General features: G+C 40.4%; 1 protein-coding gene across 3 annotated transcripts in view; it reads right to left on the reverse strand.

Annotated features, from left to right (window-relative positions):
• Window positions 1-876: 876 nt before the first annotated feature.
• The window catches only part of INO80D (INO80 complex subunit D), a 40,258-nt gene continuing 23,770 nt past the window's right edge, over window positions 877-17,364 (reverse strand). The window contains exons 7-13 of one of the 3 annotated variants that reach the window (XM_027731361.2): window positions 15,832-16,056; window positions 13,710-13,819; window positions 11,694-11,827; window positions 10,014-10,231; window positions 9,465-9,622; window positions 7,301-8,493; window positions 877-1,228 (exon numbers count right to left, since the gene is read on the reverse strand). In XM_027731361.2, coding sequence (XP_027587162.1) covers window positions 7,325-8,493; window positions 9,465-9,622; window positions 10,014-10,231; window positions 11,694-11,827; window positions 13,710-13,819; window positions 15,832-16,056 — 2,014 coding nt within the window. In that variant the 3' untranslated portion in view covers window positions 877-1,228; window positions 7,301-7,324. Of the gene's footprint in view, window positions 1,229-4,424; window positions 8,494-9,464; window positions 9,623-10,013; window positions 10,232-11,693; window positions 11,828-13,709; window positions 13,820-15,831; window positions 16,057-17,364 lie in introns of those variants that run through there. The other 2 variants (XM_027731357.2, XM_039389620.1) reach the window with 2 other exon arrangements.

A 17,364-nucleotide genomic window follows, 5' to 3' on the forward strand; every position in this document is an offset into this window, starting at 1 on the left:
GGAATTCCTTTGTGAGGAAAGGAGGGGGAAAATTCCTGAATAAGACACTGTAGATTCCTAATGTTCCAACTTTTCAAATTCCAACTCACAGAGCTAACTGGAAATAAATACATTAAAAAAAAGAAAAGGTCTTACAAACTTGGTTCACGACTTCCAGCTACAGTAGTTGGATCTTTAAAATTTGATCTATTTACCCTGTAACTAAATTTCTAATCATAGGTACAAACCACGGATAAATTATTGCAGAATGTAACACTCAAATTTTAAAAAGAGTTATAGGAACAGTAATATAAGGGTTAAAAAGAGTTCTATACTTGTTGATACAGGATACCATTTTATTTTATTTATATATATATCTATATATAGATATAGATATCTGCAAGGTAGCAAAGAATAGCTGTACACCTTGACACGGCAAAGATCCAGTGTAAAAAGGTGCTTCACTAGTTTGTTTTTCCAAAAAAGCTTGTATATAATTTTATAGCTATTAAAAACACATATGCAACATAATTCATTACACTCAATACAGCTTTAGTATAAAACTTATAATTTATGAGGTGATGTTAATAGCATAAATTAATATACCATTTCTCTTAAAATCTACAATAAGTATTCTGAAAGCTCATTGGGGAAGGGTATCTTTAAATAAAAAGTTTAAAGCTGAGCGTGATGAAAAAGATTCTGTATGTTGAACTTGAGATGAGAGCCCCGAGAAGAGAAAGAGTCCGTAAGCCAGACATCGTTGACTATAAAACTGAACAAAGATTTCTCCTTCTTGCGCTCTCACTTAGGTGACGCTCTACCTTAAATTATTATTTACTTTTAAAACTATTTACTTTTTTTTTCTTTTTTTTTTCTTTTTTTTTTTTTTTTTTTTTTTTGTTAACTGCCCTTATTTCCACAAGGAATCCCTGAGACATACCCAAAACTGTACAGTGAAGGTCATCACTGTTCAGAGAAACTGGTTCAACCCCTTCTGGTAGGATGTAGCTATTTTGCATGAGAATCAAAATGTCCATCACTTCAGAATTAATCTATTTGCACCAGAACCAACTACACTGTTTAAGATGCAGGTTAGAGAGTCATTTCAGGGTAAATCAGTCCACTCCAAGGTAGAAGCCAATGCCATCGCAGTTAGCTACATCAGAGCAATCTGCACCAAAGTTAAAGTTTTCCAGAGGGTATCTGGGAACGTTACCTATCCCGAGTTCATCTCCGTGGGCACCAGCTGACAACGACAGAAAGCAGGTTAAACATTAGCATTACTGGACCAAGTTCAACATGCCTATGTGGTCGACACGCGGGCACTCTGGACATCTCGCTGTGTGTGTGTTTGGGGACTAGCAAGGGGAAGAGTATGAAGAATGCATTTTTCTACAGCGAGTAAATACAGTTTTATGGTCAAAAGCCCAAATTTCATCCTATTCACTTCCAAACCAAATTCTGTGACCTAGAGTAGACTGAAAAGGTGCCAACACTTACTTCAAGGAGACATATAAAGAAAGCCTTCTCCAACTATTGCTCTCAACATAGAGCCACACCCACTTTCTCCTTTCATGTTTCCGCTACATTAACTTATTCCATAGTAGCTAGAGGACTACGTGAATGCAGAGTAAAACAGGGGAAAGCAAAGAACTCAACAACAATGAGAAGTACCAGAACAGCAAAGGGAAAAGCTCCCAAAATAGTCACTACTGTGTTGTTGCTTTTTTTAAAAAAAGAGGCTGAAGACATGAGAGAGAAAATTGTTTTAAGATGCATCTTTTTAACTCCTTCTCCTCCACCAAACTTTTCTTCCCAATAACAGTGTTTTTGTCTACTTTTAAAGACAAGACCAAAACTTCACCCGACAAGAGCTAAGGTCTCTCATGACCAGACTTCCCCTAAAGTCCAAGTTTAAGTTTAGTAAATATAAATATAGATTTTTTTCACCAACCCTCCTTACTTTTATTTGGGCTTGTGCGTATTAAGAAAGAATAATTTAAATTTTTCTTTGTGACTTTCTACTGACACACTTCTCAAAAGAAGAGGAACTTCTGAGAAGGTAAACTCTTGCTAAAAGTACCTGTATATTCACTGCTAGTGTGTGCACTCCCATGATCAATGTTGTATCCTCAGCATCTAGTTCATGACATATTAGCGTGCTGTGAAACATCTCCTCACTCATTGATCTGAGAAATACTTTGATCTACTGCACTGTCATTCTAGCATCCAAAATGTATGTTATGAATTGCAGTAATCTCTCCTCCCTTTCATTTTACAGTCAGATTCACTTAGAACTATGGAAGACTTACCAGTTGGCACTTACACTGGAGAAGTGTCTGAGAATGGGAAAATAGAAACAAGAATGATGAAGAATGTTGAGTGAAAGGAAATAAAGGGGGTACAAGAAGTAGCCCACAAATTCCCCTTATTAAATGTTACCCAAAAGATCAGAAAGGCCTTGTGATCAGAAGATGAGAAAGACCTAAAGATCTGGTCAGCACATTAGCCCAAAACTATTCCTTCAGTTGCTGTTTCTACCACCACTGGACCTTGCACAGGAGACTCCTTCACATGTAAAAATACAAAAGCAAAAATACACCAGTTCCACCAGGGAAGCTGCCCAGACAGCCACACAAACATCTCACTGCAGAAAATCACTGCAGGTAATTTTTCTATTGTCTGCTGAAAGCACCTCCTGCCACTGTCTCTGCGCCCCGCAAGTCTTGAAAGGTCCAACTACAGGTACCTGGATCTTCTATAAAAAGGCTTCCCTCTTCTCTGCCCAAAGGCTCATACTGTTGGAGAATTCATGAGTGGATTTAGCTCAATGCAGCACAAAGACAGGGAGAAATACCCTTGGAGGCCTGCCAATACCTACAGGGAAATGCAGCAGCAAAGAGGCTGCAGGAGCTCAGGGAGCTGGTGTTCAAAAGCAGTGTAGGTAGCCACTAGGGCCAGCTTCTCAGGGAAGACATCTATCCAGTGTTTATTGTACACTTTTGTAGGACTCTTCTAGCAACCAGATTCAATCCCAGACTATATTTAGATGTGGTTACAGCAAAACAAAGCTTCGAACTGAATTTGGCTACTGGTTTGCAGGTTCAATCCTAGGCTTTTTGTCTTGACAGTGGCATCACACCATGCCTAACAGCTCACAACAGAATGTCCCAATAGTCATTTTTCTCTTTAAAAAAATAATTAAAAATTAAAAAGCCACTTCCCTTAGCTTCTCTTTGCTACTAGGTACAACTCTCCTTTGAGAGAGAGTTGTTGAGAGATTTCTTCTGATTTTTGACTAGCAGGTGATAAGATTCTCAGGGCTTTCCAATGCTTTCCGAATGAGAACTGCAAATCTTCATTTTCAGTGGGAAACCTAGCTCTTGCCATCTTCTCCACAGTACCTGAGGCAGACCTGCAACTGTGCTACCTCTTAGCATTATCAATGTGCTCAACCATAGGGAGAAGCATGCTACTATAACAAGAATAGATCTAAGCAAGAACCTGGAGGAACTGGAAGGCAGGAGGAAACAAAATTACGCATCTTTTCCATCTTCTTGCATCACACATACATCATCTTGTATCATAATAATTATGAGGGCAAAGAACAAATCAGTTTTGAGCTATCTAAGCACATATGGCTCTCCTCAGAGTTGGTGTAAAGTCTTCCCAGGTGAAAGAAAACGTCAAAGCGTATGGTAAAGAATGCCTTAAACACCAGGCCAGCATGAAGCTGTTCCTGATAAGCCTCCATACACTGCTGAAATTCATCTTGGGTTAAGTACTTCTGTACAAAGACTAATTGAGGTGCTGTTATTGCCAAAAGTGATGTTACATATTCTATTCTATGTCTAATTTTTTTTCAGTTCTTTAAAACTCAAATCTTATGTAAAGAAATTAACCTTTAGGTTCAACTAGACTTATTCCATTTCTTAACATGTAAAGGGCACAACAGGTATTAAGCATCTCAAATCAATGAACTGAAATTGCTACACTGGCTCTTTGGTGAAAGTGTGATGAGAGTGCTAATTGCTGTAAGAGCTGATACTCAAAAACCTTTGTGAGGGAGCATAGATTCTACTTGGGAACCACATAAGTAACAGCCTCAAGGACTACCTTAACCAGACGTGCAGTATTTCCCAGAGGAAGAGGTATGAAACATCTCTGACTGCACATACCCCTCAATTGGATCTCTTGCATCCAACAGTAAGACACTGATGCACTGAAGTCAACAGGCTGTGTGGGTATAGAAGCCCACCTGGAATGATCCACCTTGTAAAGCTAAGATCAAGACCCGTAACTGCTTGTTAGGCTGTAACCATGACATTGGTGGCATTGAAAAAATGAGGTGAACCAGAAAAAGGCAAGAGTGGTGGCCCATTTCAGAACACTGCGTCAAACAGGACAGAGGGATTCCTATTTCAAATGTATACAAACTGAAATTTATTTTTAAAAGTGCAGCTTTATTGCAAACTTAGTTTGCTCATTGAAAAATGTTATGCGGTCACTTTTGAAGAGTCATCAAGGGATATACAGAAATGGAAATCTAAGTGGGGGAAGAGAGTTGATATCCTAGGTTACTTTATAGAAATGCAGGTACATAAAGGCCATTGATTTCAAATGGGAATTGTGGACCTGCATACCTCTGACAGCTTTTGAAATTCCCGTCTAGATCAACACATAGATCAGGAGCTGGGTTCTGTTCTGAGTTAGATCAGTACAAACTCAAGGTGACCTTAGACGAAAAAGCTCCTTTGTAATTTATACCAATGAGACCAAGGAGAAGTTTGCACTCAGTTCCTCTCCTCCCTTTCCCCCCAGCATTTTCTAAGAAAGGGAAATGTGATGTGGGGCAAATATACTCTGCACTAGTTTAATGGGCACAAGAACCATTTCAAGACCAAAGTCCTGAAACCAATGTACAGAAATTGACACCCTCTAAAATTATGTGAATGCACAAAAAGATTAAAGAATAAACTATTTGGTATACTAGTTCTCCACTCTTTTTCAGTCATCTGAACAAACTGAAGAAGGTATATGGACACAACAAAAATCATTTGCAAATCAAGCAGTTGTCTCCTCAACAAAGTATGGGTAACATAACACAAAAATAAATAAAAGCCTTATCAGATTTGCCTCATTCACAATTCCTCAATCAGCAGGACAATCACAAGCAGGATTTCATAGGCTTCAATTAAACTTTTTATGTGATTTAAAAACATTTAAATGTTACAAACATATTTAAATCACCACTTAAAAATATTCAGCTTATATTATTCAGATCTATTTTACCAAGTATGAAATAATGACTTCATAACAACAGAAGCATGAAAATAATTTTTGTTTCCTCCACCCACATACACTTGCAATCTCAGAAAAGGACATATGCATCATCCACGCTCTTTTATATTTAAAGAGGAGAGATCTTTCAAGAAAAGATGGATAGTATGATTGCTACAATAGTAAGACACAAGACCTATCCCATTTAAATTCTGTTCCTTAGGAAGATGGAAGGAGAGGTTTGGGTCAGAGATTTTGGTGTGTGCCTGACTGCTAATAAAATGAATTTCTATAGCAACTAAACTTCGGTCAATGATCCTTTGCTCCAAAAATTTATTAGGCCTCCCTATTACATGTGCTTGGTTATCTCCTAATTTCCTGAAATAGACTACAATACATGTAGGTAGGACTTTTTGCTGTAAGGTAGAATGAAATCCGTCTTCTACAGTAAAAGGCTGAAATGAAGAATATTCTATTTTCTCTCATCTGCATCTCAGAAACAAACCAAGAGTAGAGATTTATTATATTAAATAAGAGCTACTTTTACAGTCAAAGTCAGAGCACAGTAGCAAATTTGAGTCCTATAGAGCCACAAGCAAAGTCCTTTGTTTCTTTCTTGATAAGAAGATGCAAGTAAACACCTCAGAATTTCTGCTGTTGTTATCTCTTGGTTTAAAAAAGGTAAAATTAAAAAATAAAATTAATTAATTAATTTTAAAAAATTCTAAAACCTAGCTGATTCCTTTCTTTAGGAACTGAAATTACTACCAAAGAGTCTGAATACTATCTTTAGCAGGTGATCAGTACAAACAAAACCATCCTGCAGACAGAAGGAATTCTTACCTATTTTGCTTTAGTGATTTCTCTTTTGGTTAGCCATGACTGCTGATAGGTACCTGCTAGTTCCTTACATACATTCAGCTTCCCAAACAGAGGATCAAATCCTACACATGTCAAAAAAACTATATGGCTCTCAGGGGATTAAAAACTATCCAAGGAAGTCTCGCTAGCTAGACATATTTTGAGAAATGCATCCATTTGAAACTTGCAAAGGGTCTGACCTAGACTTGTGTGGACAGGGAGAATACCAACCAAATTCTTCCGGTTTCAGCTGGGCAATACCTGTTAGCCTGTCAGGCAAAGAGTTCTGGACAAAGACACAATTGAAAAGGCAAATCATCAATGCTACAAGGCCACAGTAATTCAGCAAGGAAGGGAATCTTCAGGAATCCATGGTCTATTTCAATCCTGTTTCTTTTTTTTTCCCTGGGCTAACTTCATATCAGCCTTCAAACTGATGGGTAACCAGTCAACTGATCCCTTTGCTACTCAATTAATTACAAATCATGATAATAAAAAAAAACCCAAATCAGCATGCAATAAGAACAGTGACCAGTTCTGGAAGGGGACAACTCCCACTTCTTCACCAAAAGAAGAAAAGAAGTTCTGCTCCCTGCACCCCAAACATACACGCACACAGAGAAGGTCAAGAGACTATTTTAAGAAAATGCCAAACTCATCCTTGAACCATGATCTTGATTTAGGACTTCAGCGCACCATTTTCAAATCAATGTGTGCAGCCAAGTTTTCCATGCCAGATGCTACCTTTGGAAAAAAAGTAAATTAAAAATAAAATAAATAAAACAAGAGACTTCTTCCCACTGGAAAACTTTCTACCAGATGCTAATGGGATAGCAAGCACTGATCTGAACCCTAGGGAACAGTAAAATGCATCAATGATCTGAGGTATCTTCCCATTTCTAGGTCTTACTGCTAAGATCAATTACATCCAGTAACTGTGCTGTATCCTTAAGGAATTATTGGGGAACGGTGAACCTGCCTGCAATAAATGAGCACCAGTGCATAACAAGCACATGTGAACGCTACAGCAAGGTTCACAGAGGGCTAACCCTGGTCAGTACTGAAGCAGGGGTTTTCTTCTCAACCCCCTCTTAAAAAACAGGGAAGGAAGAGAGGACAGAAAAAAATAAAGGAAAAGGAAAAAAGAAAAGATAGAAAATACAGGTCCCCCATCTACCTGCATGGAGCCAGGCAGACAAGCTCAGTTGGAGGTGGTGAAGGGCGCGGATGCGTTATTGGTACTGGTAGCGGTGGCACCGGTCACTGCGAAGCCCGTGGGAGGAGCTATGGAGCTGTGGCTGGGCTGCAGGTCCTTGGGAATGCCACTGTGGGAGCTCAGCTGGTGCCCAAAGGCTGCGCTGAACTGAGGGAGCTGTTGTTTAGGGGAGGTGGAGCCCATGAGTTCAGCAGAGGCAGGACCCATGCCACTAAAACTGGTCTGCGGTAACCCCGGAAGCACACTGGAGCTGTTGGGGGTCACAGTGGCGAAGGCAGGCTGTGTGGTCTCTGAGTGCGAGGTGGTAGGTGGTGTGGACAGGGAGGTGGACAGGAGGTGTCCATCTGCACCAAGAAGGTTGCTAAACGGAGAGGGGTCCCCAAGATTGACAGGAAGATTTCCCCAGTGAGTTCTGGGGTTGACCACCCCGCTAAGTGGCACATCCAGCTGAGTTGGGAGCAAGTGCTGTGCCATCATGGGCATCTCTGCTGAGAAGGTAGCTGCCAAATTATCACCAGAGAAGGATGTGGTGTGAGGGGATGTGATATGGTCACTGTAGGGAGACGGCACATGCTCACTATCATAATGGCTTCCATGGGGTGAGGAGTGTGAATGGTCACTGCTGTATTGCTGTCGTGAGGTGATCAGGTCATCTGCCTTGCTCAGCAGCTGGGCAGGGTGGGGCCTCTGGGAGGCATGGCTGCCATCATGAAGTCCATGAAACTGTCCCGGGAAGGCTCTCTCCCCAAGGCCACTCTGGCTTATCAGAGTGGCAGAAGTAAGGCCAACGTTGGCTGGGGCTGAGAACTGCCCCTGGATCTGCCCTGCCAGGGGCGTAGGTGGGTTGGACAAGGTAGCAGAACGGAGCAAGTTCTCATCCAGCTCCAGACCGGAGAAATTATCATGTACTATACGCCCATTCAACAGCTCCCCCAGATCCGTGTTAACCTCTCGACTCAAGGACTGCATTCCTGGAGCTCCAGCACCTGTAGAGAACACCCCTATCGCTCTATCTGACAGCTCCTGAACTGGCACACCATCTGTCTGTGTAAGTACTCCAATGGTACTCAGGCACTCAAGAGAAGTTACAGCCTGTAGGGCACGTTCCAGTTCTTCAGCCTCTTCTGTAGTTGGAAGGAGATCTCCATTTTTACCTGTAGAAACAGGGACACCATGAGTTAGCACTCACCTCTCAGGTGAGCCTGGCACTGGCACTCTAAGGATGCAGATGTACAGACAGTGCAGTACAGAGCTGCAGTGTATGATAACCTTCCAGCATGGCTTGCCGTACACAGAAAATATCATTCATCAGTCTTCACTAGGTAAACAAGGTAAGAAAACCAAGAAATTACACCTTCCTCTTCAATGGAACTCCCCCTCTCCACCATCCTTTTCCACATACTACAATGGGAGATGCCTCTTAAACTTATTTAAGCATTTTTACTCTAGGTCTAGTAACATTTTCTTCAATGCTGCAATAACACAAATAGTCCACAAACCCCCTTCTACTTACCAATATTACAGCCTGGACCTAAAATTTACACAGACAGTATAATTTAGGTTAATATCAACTCAAGCACAGTCTGATGTCATGTTATATCAGAAAACGACCAAAGAAATCACGTACCCAACTCCAGGCTGTTCTAATTTCTGTGTTATATGTGATAGGTACTGAGCTTTTGAACGCAGAAATTCAGGTACAGTTCTGATCAAGAACTAGTTTCAGAAACGTATTTAAAAATTTTATTCTCACTCTCTTCTCTTTTTATCAAAGGCCAATATTGACTGTGATTCCAGCCCCACTCAATGGCAGAAAGATGCCATTACTGTGAATACTGTTGATTAAACTGTAACACTGACAGGCAGTAAAAATGTAAAATGAATTATTAAAATAATAAACTAATTAGGATTTTCAAAGTAGTAATTATATGAGCAAGCAGAGAACTATACACAGCCTTCTTAAAGTCTGCTTTACTTCAGAGCTCACAAACAATAGATCAAATGCACACTTCCTTCTCTAGAATTTATAACTCTGTAAGAAAGCAAACAACTCCCCAAAATGCAGTTTAGAAACACTCACTTCTTCAGTTCACTGTGTTCATGCTAGCATAAAATAAAATGGTACCTTCAAAGAAATCAAAATCTTGCAAGTCATCAGGCAGCCGTGGCAGGACATCAGAGAAGTCCTCCTGATTCAATTCCAAGTCATGTGGAATGTCTGTGATTTCATTGGCGATATCATCAGGCAGCTCATCAGCACTCAGCTCTGGTGTGGAAGGGCTCCTGAACAGAAAGTAACATTAGTCCTTGCTGTTCAACTCTGGTTCCTCCAAAAGACAACTATGAATGCATATCCATCTAGATGGGGATGTTTCCCCATATTTTTTTACCCCATCTTGGAAAAAATGCATTTAGGAAGTTTCTTTAGGAAGCTTAGCCTACTCACTAAGTACATAAGATGTGACATCAGGGTCAAAATATTTTATCCATCAAACCCAATCATTGCTCAAATCCAAAATGACCCACTCTGAAGTTTTTTTTCAACAGTCAATGGAGATGCAATTTCTAGCCCTGCTCCAGATGCTGACCAGCACAGCAAAATCACACCTTTCTCCAGTGCTCACGGACAACATTCAAGCCAACAGTGGGAAACTGGGGCAGGCCTACCACTGACCGTATGTGGGGTATCTCTACTGGCAGTGAGACACTGGCAGGCATGGTGAGGTTCCCTTGGGGCACTGCAGGAGGAATGGGTTTCTGGGGCCGGCGTGGGCCTCGCCTTCTCTTCTTCTTGTGTTTTTTGGTAAGTGCAGGTGGCTTCGTTTTTTTCCTGGGTTTCCTCTGCTGCTGGTGCTGAACTTTACGGGAGCTGTCTCCTCTCAAGAAATTATCCTTTGGGAGCAAAACAATAGCAATGAGAGCATATTGAGAACTAGTGTTACTTTCCTTGCTTTTTTCACCCTGGCCATTCCACAGACATTCACATGTAATGTAAAAGAGACTGCTAACTTACACCCAGGCTTGGCTACAAAATTTGATCTGCTTCTTCCCCATTGATCCCAATGGCAAAAATAACACAGACCAAATTATGAGGTATTGCTAAACAGGAGATTTATCACATATGCAGTATCAGTTTAAAAATTGTCATAGCAAAACCTAACTAAACTAGTGTGAAACTGTAACCCTTAGCAGCACTCTTGTAAGTATTAAAGACCAAACACTATTATGAGTTGGTGTTAACGCAGATAGTCTGCAGCAGCTGAAGCCAGGATCTTCAAGTGTCCCCTGCCATAACAGAGGGGCAGCATTGAGGAAACAGAATTAATACTGTTGGACTCGGGTAAGGATGTGGGTAAACAACTATGGCCTCATTGCTTCTGAACAGCAATCGCTGACCCATTAAAAAATAAATCAAACCATCATCACTCTTTAGTTGCCATCATACTGGGAATGGCAGAGGACTGTATTTGCTACAGAAGTAAACCTTGAGACATGAAAGATTGCCTAGAAGAGGGGGAAAATCCCATACAAATCTGCGTAGCACAAATTCTCAAATTTTAATCCAAAAAACTCCGTAACTTACAACTTTTGGAGAGCCTGGACAAAAGCAATAACAAAACCCACACAATAACCCAACGACATAACAAAAAAACTCCAACAAACAAACAAACAAAGGCAGTTTTACACCTAATTGAAGTGAGACAAGACACCTTGAAGGAGGGACAAGACAGAAGCAGGTTTGTGAATTATCCTTAAGGTTTTTTCTGGAAAATAGAAGGCATAAAAGGAGAGCAGAGGACATCAACTTAATTTCTGCATTCTCTGAACTTGAGGTAGGCCACTGATCCCCAAAGGAGGTTAAAGATAAATTCTAATAGTTACTGGAAGGTAAATAAAGTAGCAAAACCATTATCTGCATGCTTGTAATTGCTATCTACATTTCCTCTAGAAAATATTTTGGGCCCCATATACTGAGACTGCTTAAGCTGCAGACTTCTTAATACCACACTCACACTCAGATCCAAGGACCAAGACTGAGCCCAAATAAAATGACCACGGGATCTCACAATGATCTTCCATTTCTCAGTTCAAGAGAGGAATTCAATTTTTTTTCCAGTGAAGGATTTTCTCATGCACACTTTATTATATCCTTAAAACTATGGAAAAGATTTTCACAACATACTTTATACTGGGAATGTTTGGCATGTTTTACCCTCTTAAGAAAAATAATAGGATACGAGCTCTTAAGTTCATCAACTTGCTAATTGTCAAGGAAGAGTGCATAGGAAGACTGGGGTTAAAACTCCTGATCATCCCAATACATAAATAAATACAGTTTTGGCTTTGTACTTACCATTTTTTTGGCATGTTCTTCACACAGAGGTGTCTGATGTGTAATGTCAAAAACTGGCACAGAGCACTGTTGACCATCTGCAAACTTGGCTGTGCAACTTGAGAAGAGCTGCTGAGAACGGTTCAATAAGATATCTGTGCATTTCTGCATCAGGAATAACACGAGACAACGATGGAGGAACGCCCTTTGATTTATCAATCTGATAAAGATCAGAGCCTTCCACTCTATCTGTCCATAGATGTTATTTTTAATGAGTACCTTAACTTTGCTATTCAAGTTCAAAGCTAGGTAAGGTTCAAACCCAACTTTTAAGGTGAAAAAACTGCATTCATGCAGAATCTCTAATGATTTTATTATATGCTGAGATAGTTTTATAAAAGCAGGCATTTCACTAATGAGTTCTTAGCAAAAAGAAGCCTTTTCCTGGAGTCTTAATCAATAGATCAATAGTAGCAGTTGGAACAGTGTAGTCAACAGGACTATTTCCTTACAGACTAATGACAATCCATACTGAAACATTAAAGAAAGAGTATTTCTTAATTCAATCTTTTAAGGTACATTCTTGGCATTTATCTTTAGAGCACAGAAAAAGAAGTTTCAAGATCCTTCCTGCTCCTCTGAAAAAAAGGTGCAATCAGACAGAAAGGTCAAATAAATCTAAACGTAAGCTTGCTGAGATTTCCTTCAGAAAAAACCCTTGCAGGAGTGAAAATGCTTCTAGACTTACAGTAAATCAAACAGATATCTCATTGTGGTTTTTTCTAACAACATTAGAAGAACTCCTTCCATCTTGAACAGTTGTCAGACTTCAACATCACTACGTATGTTCATAAAATGTTAAAACACAAACACAAAAAAAAGGACAAAGAAAATGAAAAACCTGCTGAACGGTCCAGATAACAGACTTGGACAGATGGGTCAGAACCAAGAGCCTGTTCATTTTAAAAGAAACTCTTTCCACTGAGAATTAAATGCAGAGAGAAAAAATGGGCATAAATGCAAAATCACTACCCTTGACTTCTCTGCTTTACACACACCAACAAGCAAGACCACTTAAACTTAAAAAAACCCCACTCAAAAACATTCGAATCATGAGGCAAATCCCAAAGACAACTGCACACCATGGTGCTCTCTCATACAGAGATTCTGAACTGCTCTGCAGACCACTTTTAAGGGGCCTGCAAAAAGTCAACCAAGAAAAACAAGGCATCAGCAAAACAAAAAGATTGAAAAGGTGCTGCAGTCTGATAGTAACTAGAACAGATCAGCACTAGTCACTTAAAATACCAAAACCAAAAGCTTCAACAAAAGAAGTCACTTCAAAAAAAGCACCAATAATTCTTCAGCTAAAACCAAAAAAGATAAAGTATTACACGTCATAAGTCTGTCTGTTTATAGTCTTTAGAACAAAACCTCACTTCTAATGTGCTTTCTTCTTTCTGTGATCTTAATCCATTGACTCTTATAGTCCTTTTCAAGCTTTGCTTGAAATTCCAAGCACTGGGAATCCTTCCTCATCTAGACTATGAGGTTCTGTGACCCCTTCTATTCTGCTGCTTTGAACAATGCAAAGTATGATTTCCATCTTTCTAGTCAGTGTAAGCCATCTTTTTATACTATGTATAAAAATCTGTTCCAATAACACTGTCATAGGAAGATAGTCTATTGGAACCTACCAAGAACTGCATGAAAACCAAGAAGCTGAAAGCCACGTGGTTTGTACCAAGTCATCGTGAAAGATGATCATTTTTGTACAGGTTTCTTGCATCTACCAAACACAGATTACAAAGTAAAATGATGTTACTATAATAGATACCAGTGGCAAACTACGTATCTTCACTGTCTGTAAACCCAAATCACCCAGAAAAGTTAAAAGCAAAATAGTTGACACACTAACAAATAGGTATTTCTTTGTAAAAACTTATTTGTCAATGTAAAAATCTAACAAACAAACAAAAAACCCCTAAAACAGAACTTCCACGCCTGAATGCAACTCCCAAAGAGTTAAGAGGATACGCTGAAAACAGTGCCTGGTGAATGGAAGGGCCTTGTTAGTGCACTGCTCTCCCTTCGAAGTCCCGCTGCAGGTTGTTGGTTCTGCATCTCTCTGCCTCACTTGGCTTGTGCTGAAAAGAAAACATAAAAGAATTTAGAGACAAAGCCCCAGTTTTGGGTGGTTACTTAACACAATTATTGCACTGAACGTGGCACAGTAGGATGGAAAATTATCACACACATGTGTGTGTCATGATCCAGATGGGGTGCAGGCTACTACCAGACTCTACACAGGGACACAGAATAGATGTCAATGACAGGTGAAGGTGTGACTGCAGTAACAGGATTCTCATTTATTTCACAGGGCCTTAGTTGTAATGAGAGGTGCTGTGTGCTGCTACCGTGTAAATATTACAACACCCTGCAACAGAGCCAAGGGCAGCAGTAGTTGAGTGTCAACACAGTGACTCTCAAAAGGAGGTCAATCTTTAGAATATTGGGTATGCCTATGTGGGCAGTCAGGTGCACTTCCAAGCCTGTTCATAAATCAAAACATGCCGAGCATCCCCAGAGCTTACATGCAAGCATGTGCTCAGACAAACTTAGACTGAGCTCTGGAGTGGCAGAGCCTGAGCGTGCTCAACATGGATAAAAGCTCTCCTTCATCAACGTGCTACAGCCCAATCCACCAGCAGGTGCCCGGAGCTGGGCACTCCCTCAGCACAGCCTCTATGCTTTGAGCCTGAGCTGCAAGCAGGCGACCAGGCAGCAGTGTGGACGAGCACCGCAAGTGTTACACAGCTCGCTTGGTGTTAGCCTGCACTCGAGGCATGTGTCACCTTCAGTGGAAAGCTGGCGATTCCAGGGCTGGCTTTCACCTCTGTACACGTTGTTTTCTAGGTTGACAAAAAGCTGTCTGTAGCCTGACTGTTTTTCTTCGGCCAGTTCTGTCATCAATTGCACTTTGACTGAGCAAAGTTTTAGTTAGCAGTATTACTCCTGAGAAAAATGTCATAACTGAAAAGACTCTTTGGTTACTTAAATTAACCAGAGCAATGATGACAGGCACACCTGGCTTTGCTGGTCTACCCAAAACAACATTATCTTTTTTTTGCGTAATAAAAGGCAAAAATAATGGGGGAAAAACCAGCAAGAGCTTGTCAATTCTGGCGAAGTTTTGCTGTAGTTTAAGTTTGGAGAAATTTCCACAACTTTTTAAACTAGTAATGGACTTCTATGTTACACCTCTGAGCAGCTCTTCAGCACCACTCCACCTCCCCAACAATAAACCCTCCAACTGTCATGAACCACAGCCCACTGCCCAGGAACAAATGCATCCCATGAACCATACTCTCAGTAACTTGCTCCAGCCTGCATCTCATATTTTATCCACTACACCCCACAGTCGCACATCCTGTAAAGCCAAACTGCAACAGCAAAAGGATGCTGCTGATACCCCAGACATAACACCAGGGTTCAGACTTAGTCTGTTCCTGCACAAATATGAATCAACCAACTCTCCATATGCTGAGAGCTGGAGGGATGTTGACATTATCTAGAAAGAATTCCCACAGAAGGTAACCTTCAGAGTTGTTAGAAGATATTTATTTTGTTGCCAAGTTTCATTTAATGTTAGATTGAGTTAAATCTAACAAAAAGCATGAGCTTAAATTTGATTTGCTGGGAAGATAATTAAGAGGAGGTACAGACTTTTCAAAAGAAGCTGTCTGAAAAACAAAATCTGAATTGAAGCAGTGAACTACAGACCAGACTGCACACTTTCTAAAGAAATGGGCATAGTAAAGTGCCAGGTATTTGAAGGAAGCCAAAATACATAGATTAATTAGTAAGAATAAATTCTAGCAGGTCACTAATTTCTTTTGTGACATTTCAGAAATTGGGCCCAGATACTGCTGGACAAATAATCCATATTTTAAAACATAAAGCTGGAGAAGGCCTGTCTCCATGGAAGACTCTGTATGCCATGTTTATTTTACTCCACTGACAGGCATTCACGTGTCGTGGTTTTCCGCCTTGTGCATTACTACCTGTTTCAGAGTTCAGCATTTCAGCTGCTGGATGCTCAGCCCAGCTCCACCCTGTCCCAGCCCCAGGTTACTGCAGTCACAAGGGAAGGTCTAACCTGGTACAAGCACATGTAGCTCTTCGTAGTTCTTGTATGAGCTGCCCAGCACGCTCCGGCTCTCTGCTGGCCGCCTGCAGCAAGGCTTTCCGGAGCGTATGCCGGCATTTCTTCTGACGGGATTCTGCCCGCTCCAGGCGGCAGAGGTGCTTGTATTTCTGCTGAAAGTAAGTGCAAAGTCTGGTCACCCTGGAACTCCTGTCATCTGCATTGTCATCATCGGACCTGAAGGAGGGAAAATAAAAACAAATGGGCTTTAAGTTACTTCTTTTTTTCCACGGAAGCTATTTTGTCACTTTAATAGAATTGTTAAGTTGGCATCCATCTTCTAGCCACACAAATATCCAAAGACTGAAATCAGGCAGGGATGCTTGAGAAATAGTAAGAGCAGGATCCCTTTTAAATTCTAAAGGTACTTGCCCTTCTTAGTATGTCATTATTAGAGATTACATCAATTTATCATCAAGTCTGACGTATTTAAATGTCTAGAGCCTGCTGTTCAAAAAAATCTATACTGTTAACCTTTATTTACTGTAAATGTCTTGGCAAATGAGACAAATGCTTAAATCAAAGTGCAATTAATGGAGAGGACAAGGGTGGAGAACTGTGTAGCGGAAATTTATTGAGGAAAGGTCATGCTGGAAAAGATGGTAGAATTCTAACAAGTACCAAAACCGCTGACTTTTTCCAATTCCTTTTACTCTGCCAGGTGGTGTATTGCTTTCTAAACCAAATTACAAACTAACACAGCTAACAGCTGATACTGATTTCTCCTTGCTGCAGAGTTAAAGTTGAGTTACTGTAAGTAGTAAAGAAGAAATTCACATTTAACTCCAAAGGTAGTGATGGAAAAATCAGACCAGGGCTAAGCAATCACCAGATGAAGGACAAATCCAATTCTTTGTTTGCTTTAAAAAGCCTTTTCCCATTTATCTTGGCTTTCTGAACACCTAGGCACATGTCAACACATTCAGTTAAATGAAGTAAAAGTCATGAAACAGAAAATCATCACTGGAATTTGCTAAAACAACAAGGTCCATGAAGTTACTCACAAGTCCTCCACAATAAGCTCTAGTTTGCAGAATGAGTTTTTTGTTCACGAAGCAACAAAGTGCACGTGTTGAATCTAAGAAAAGTAGGCTTTGTTCAGTTTTAACTTTAAGTTTTTCCTATAGAACAGAGAGACTTTATCCTAACTTTCCTATCTGTAACACAAAGGGCGGGCAGGGGAAAGTAGAGAAATCCAAGCAAATGAAGCAAATCAAAAGCTCACGAGGTTCAGACTGCAGAGCTTGGCAAGACTGAATGAGTTGACCCCCAAACCTGCACACAGCAAAGCAGACCAGAACTAGCTGAAATAGAAGAGATCTGAAATACCAGCCATGATATTTACTAAATACAGTAAGATCCAGAAATGCAGACAGAAGACCTGTCCCTGAAAAGCCATATGACGAGGACCTACTTTCCTTTCTGGAAACTCTGACTCTATTTATATGCAGGCCAAATTTAAGAGACTGCAGCCATCTCCACTAG

Source organism: Pipra filicauda, unplaced genomic scaffold, assembly GCF_003945595.2.
Source record: "Pipra filicauda isolate LSUMZ 115617 unplaced genomic scaffold, ASM394559v2 scaffold74_size2892960_pilon, whole genome shotgun sequence".
Taxonomy (NCBI): Eukaryota; Metazoa; Chordata; class Aves; order Passeriformes; family Pipridae; genus Pipra; species Pipra filicauda.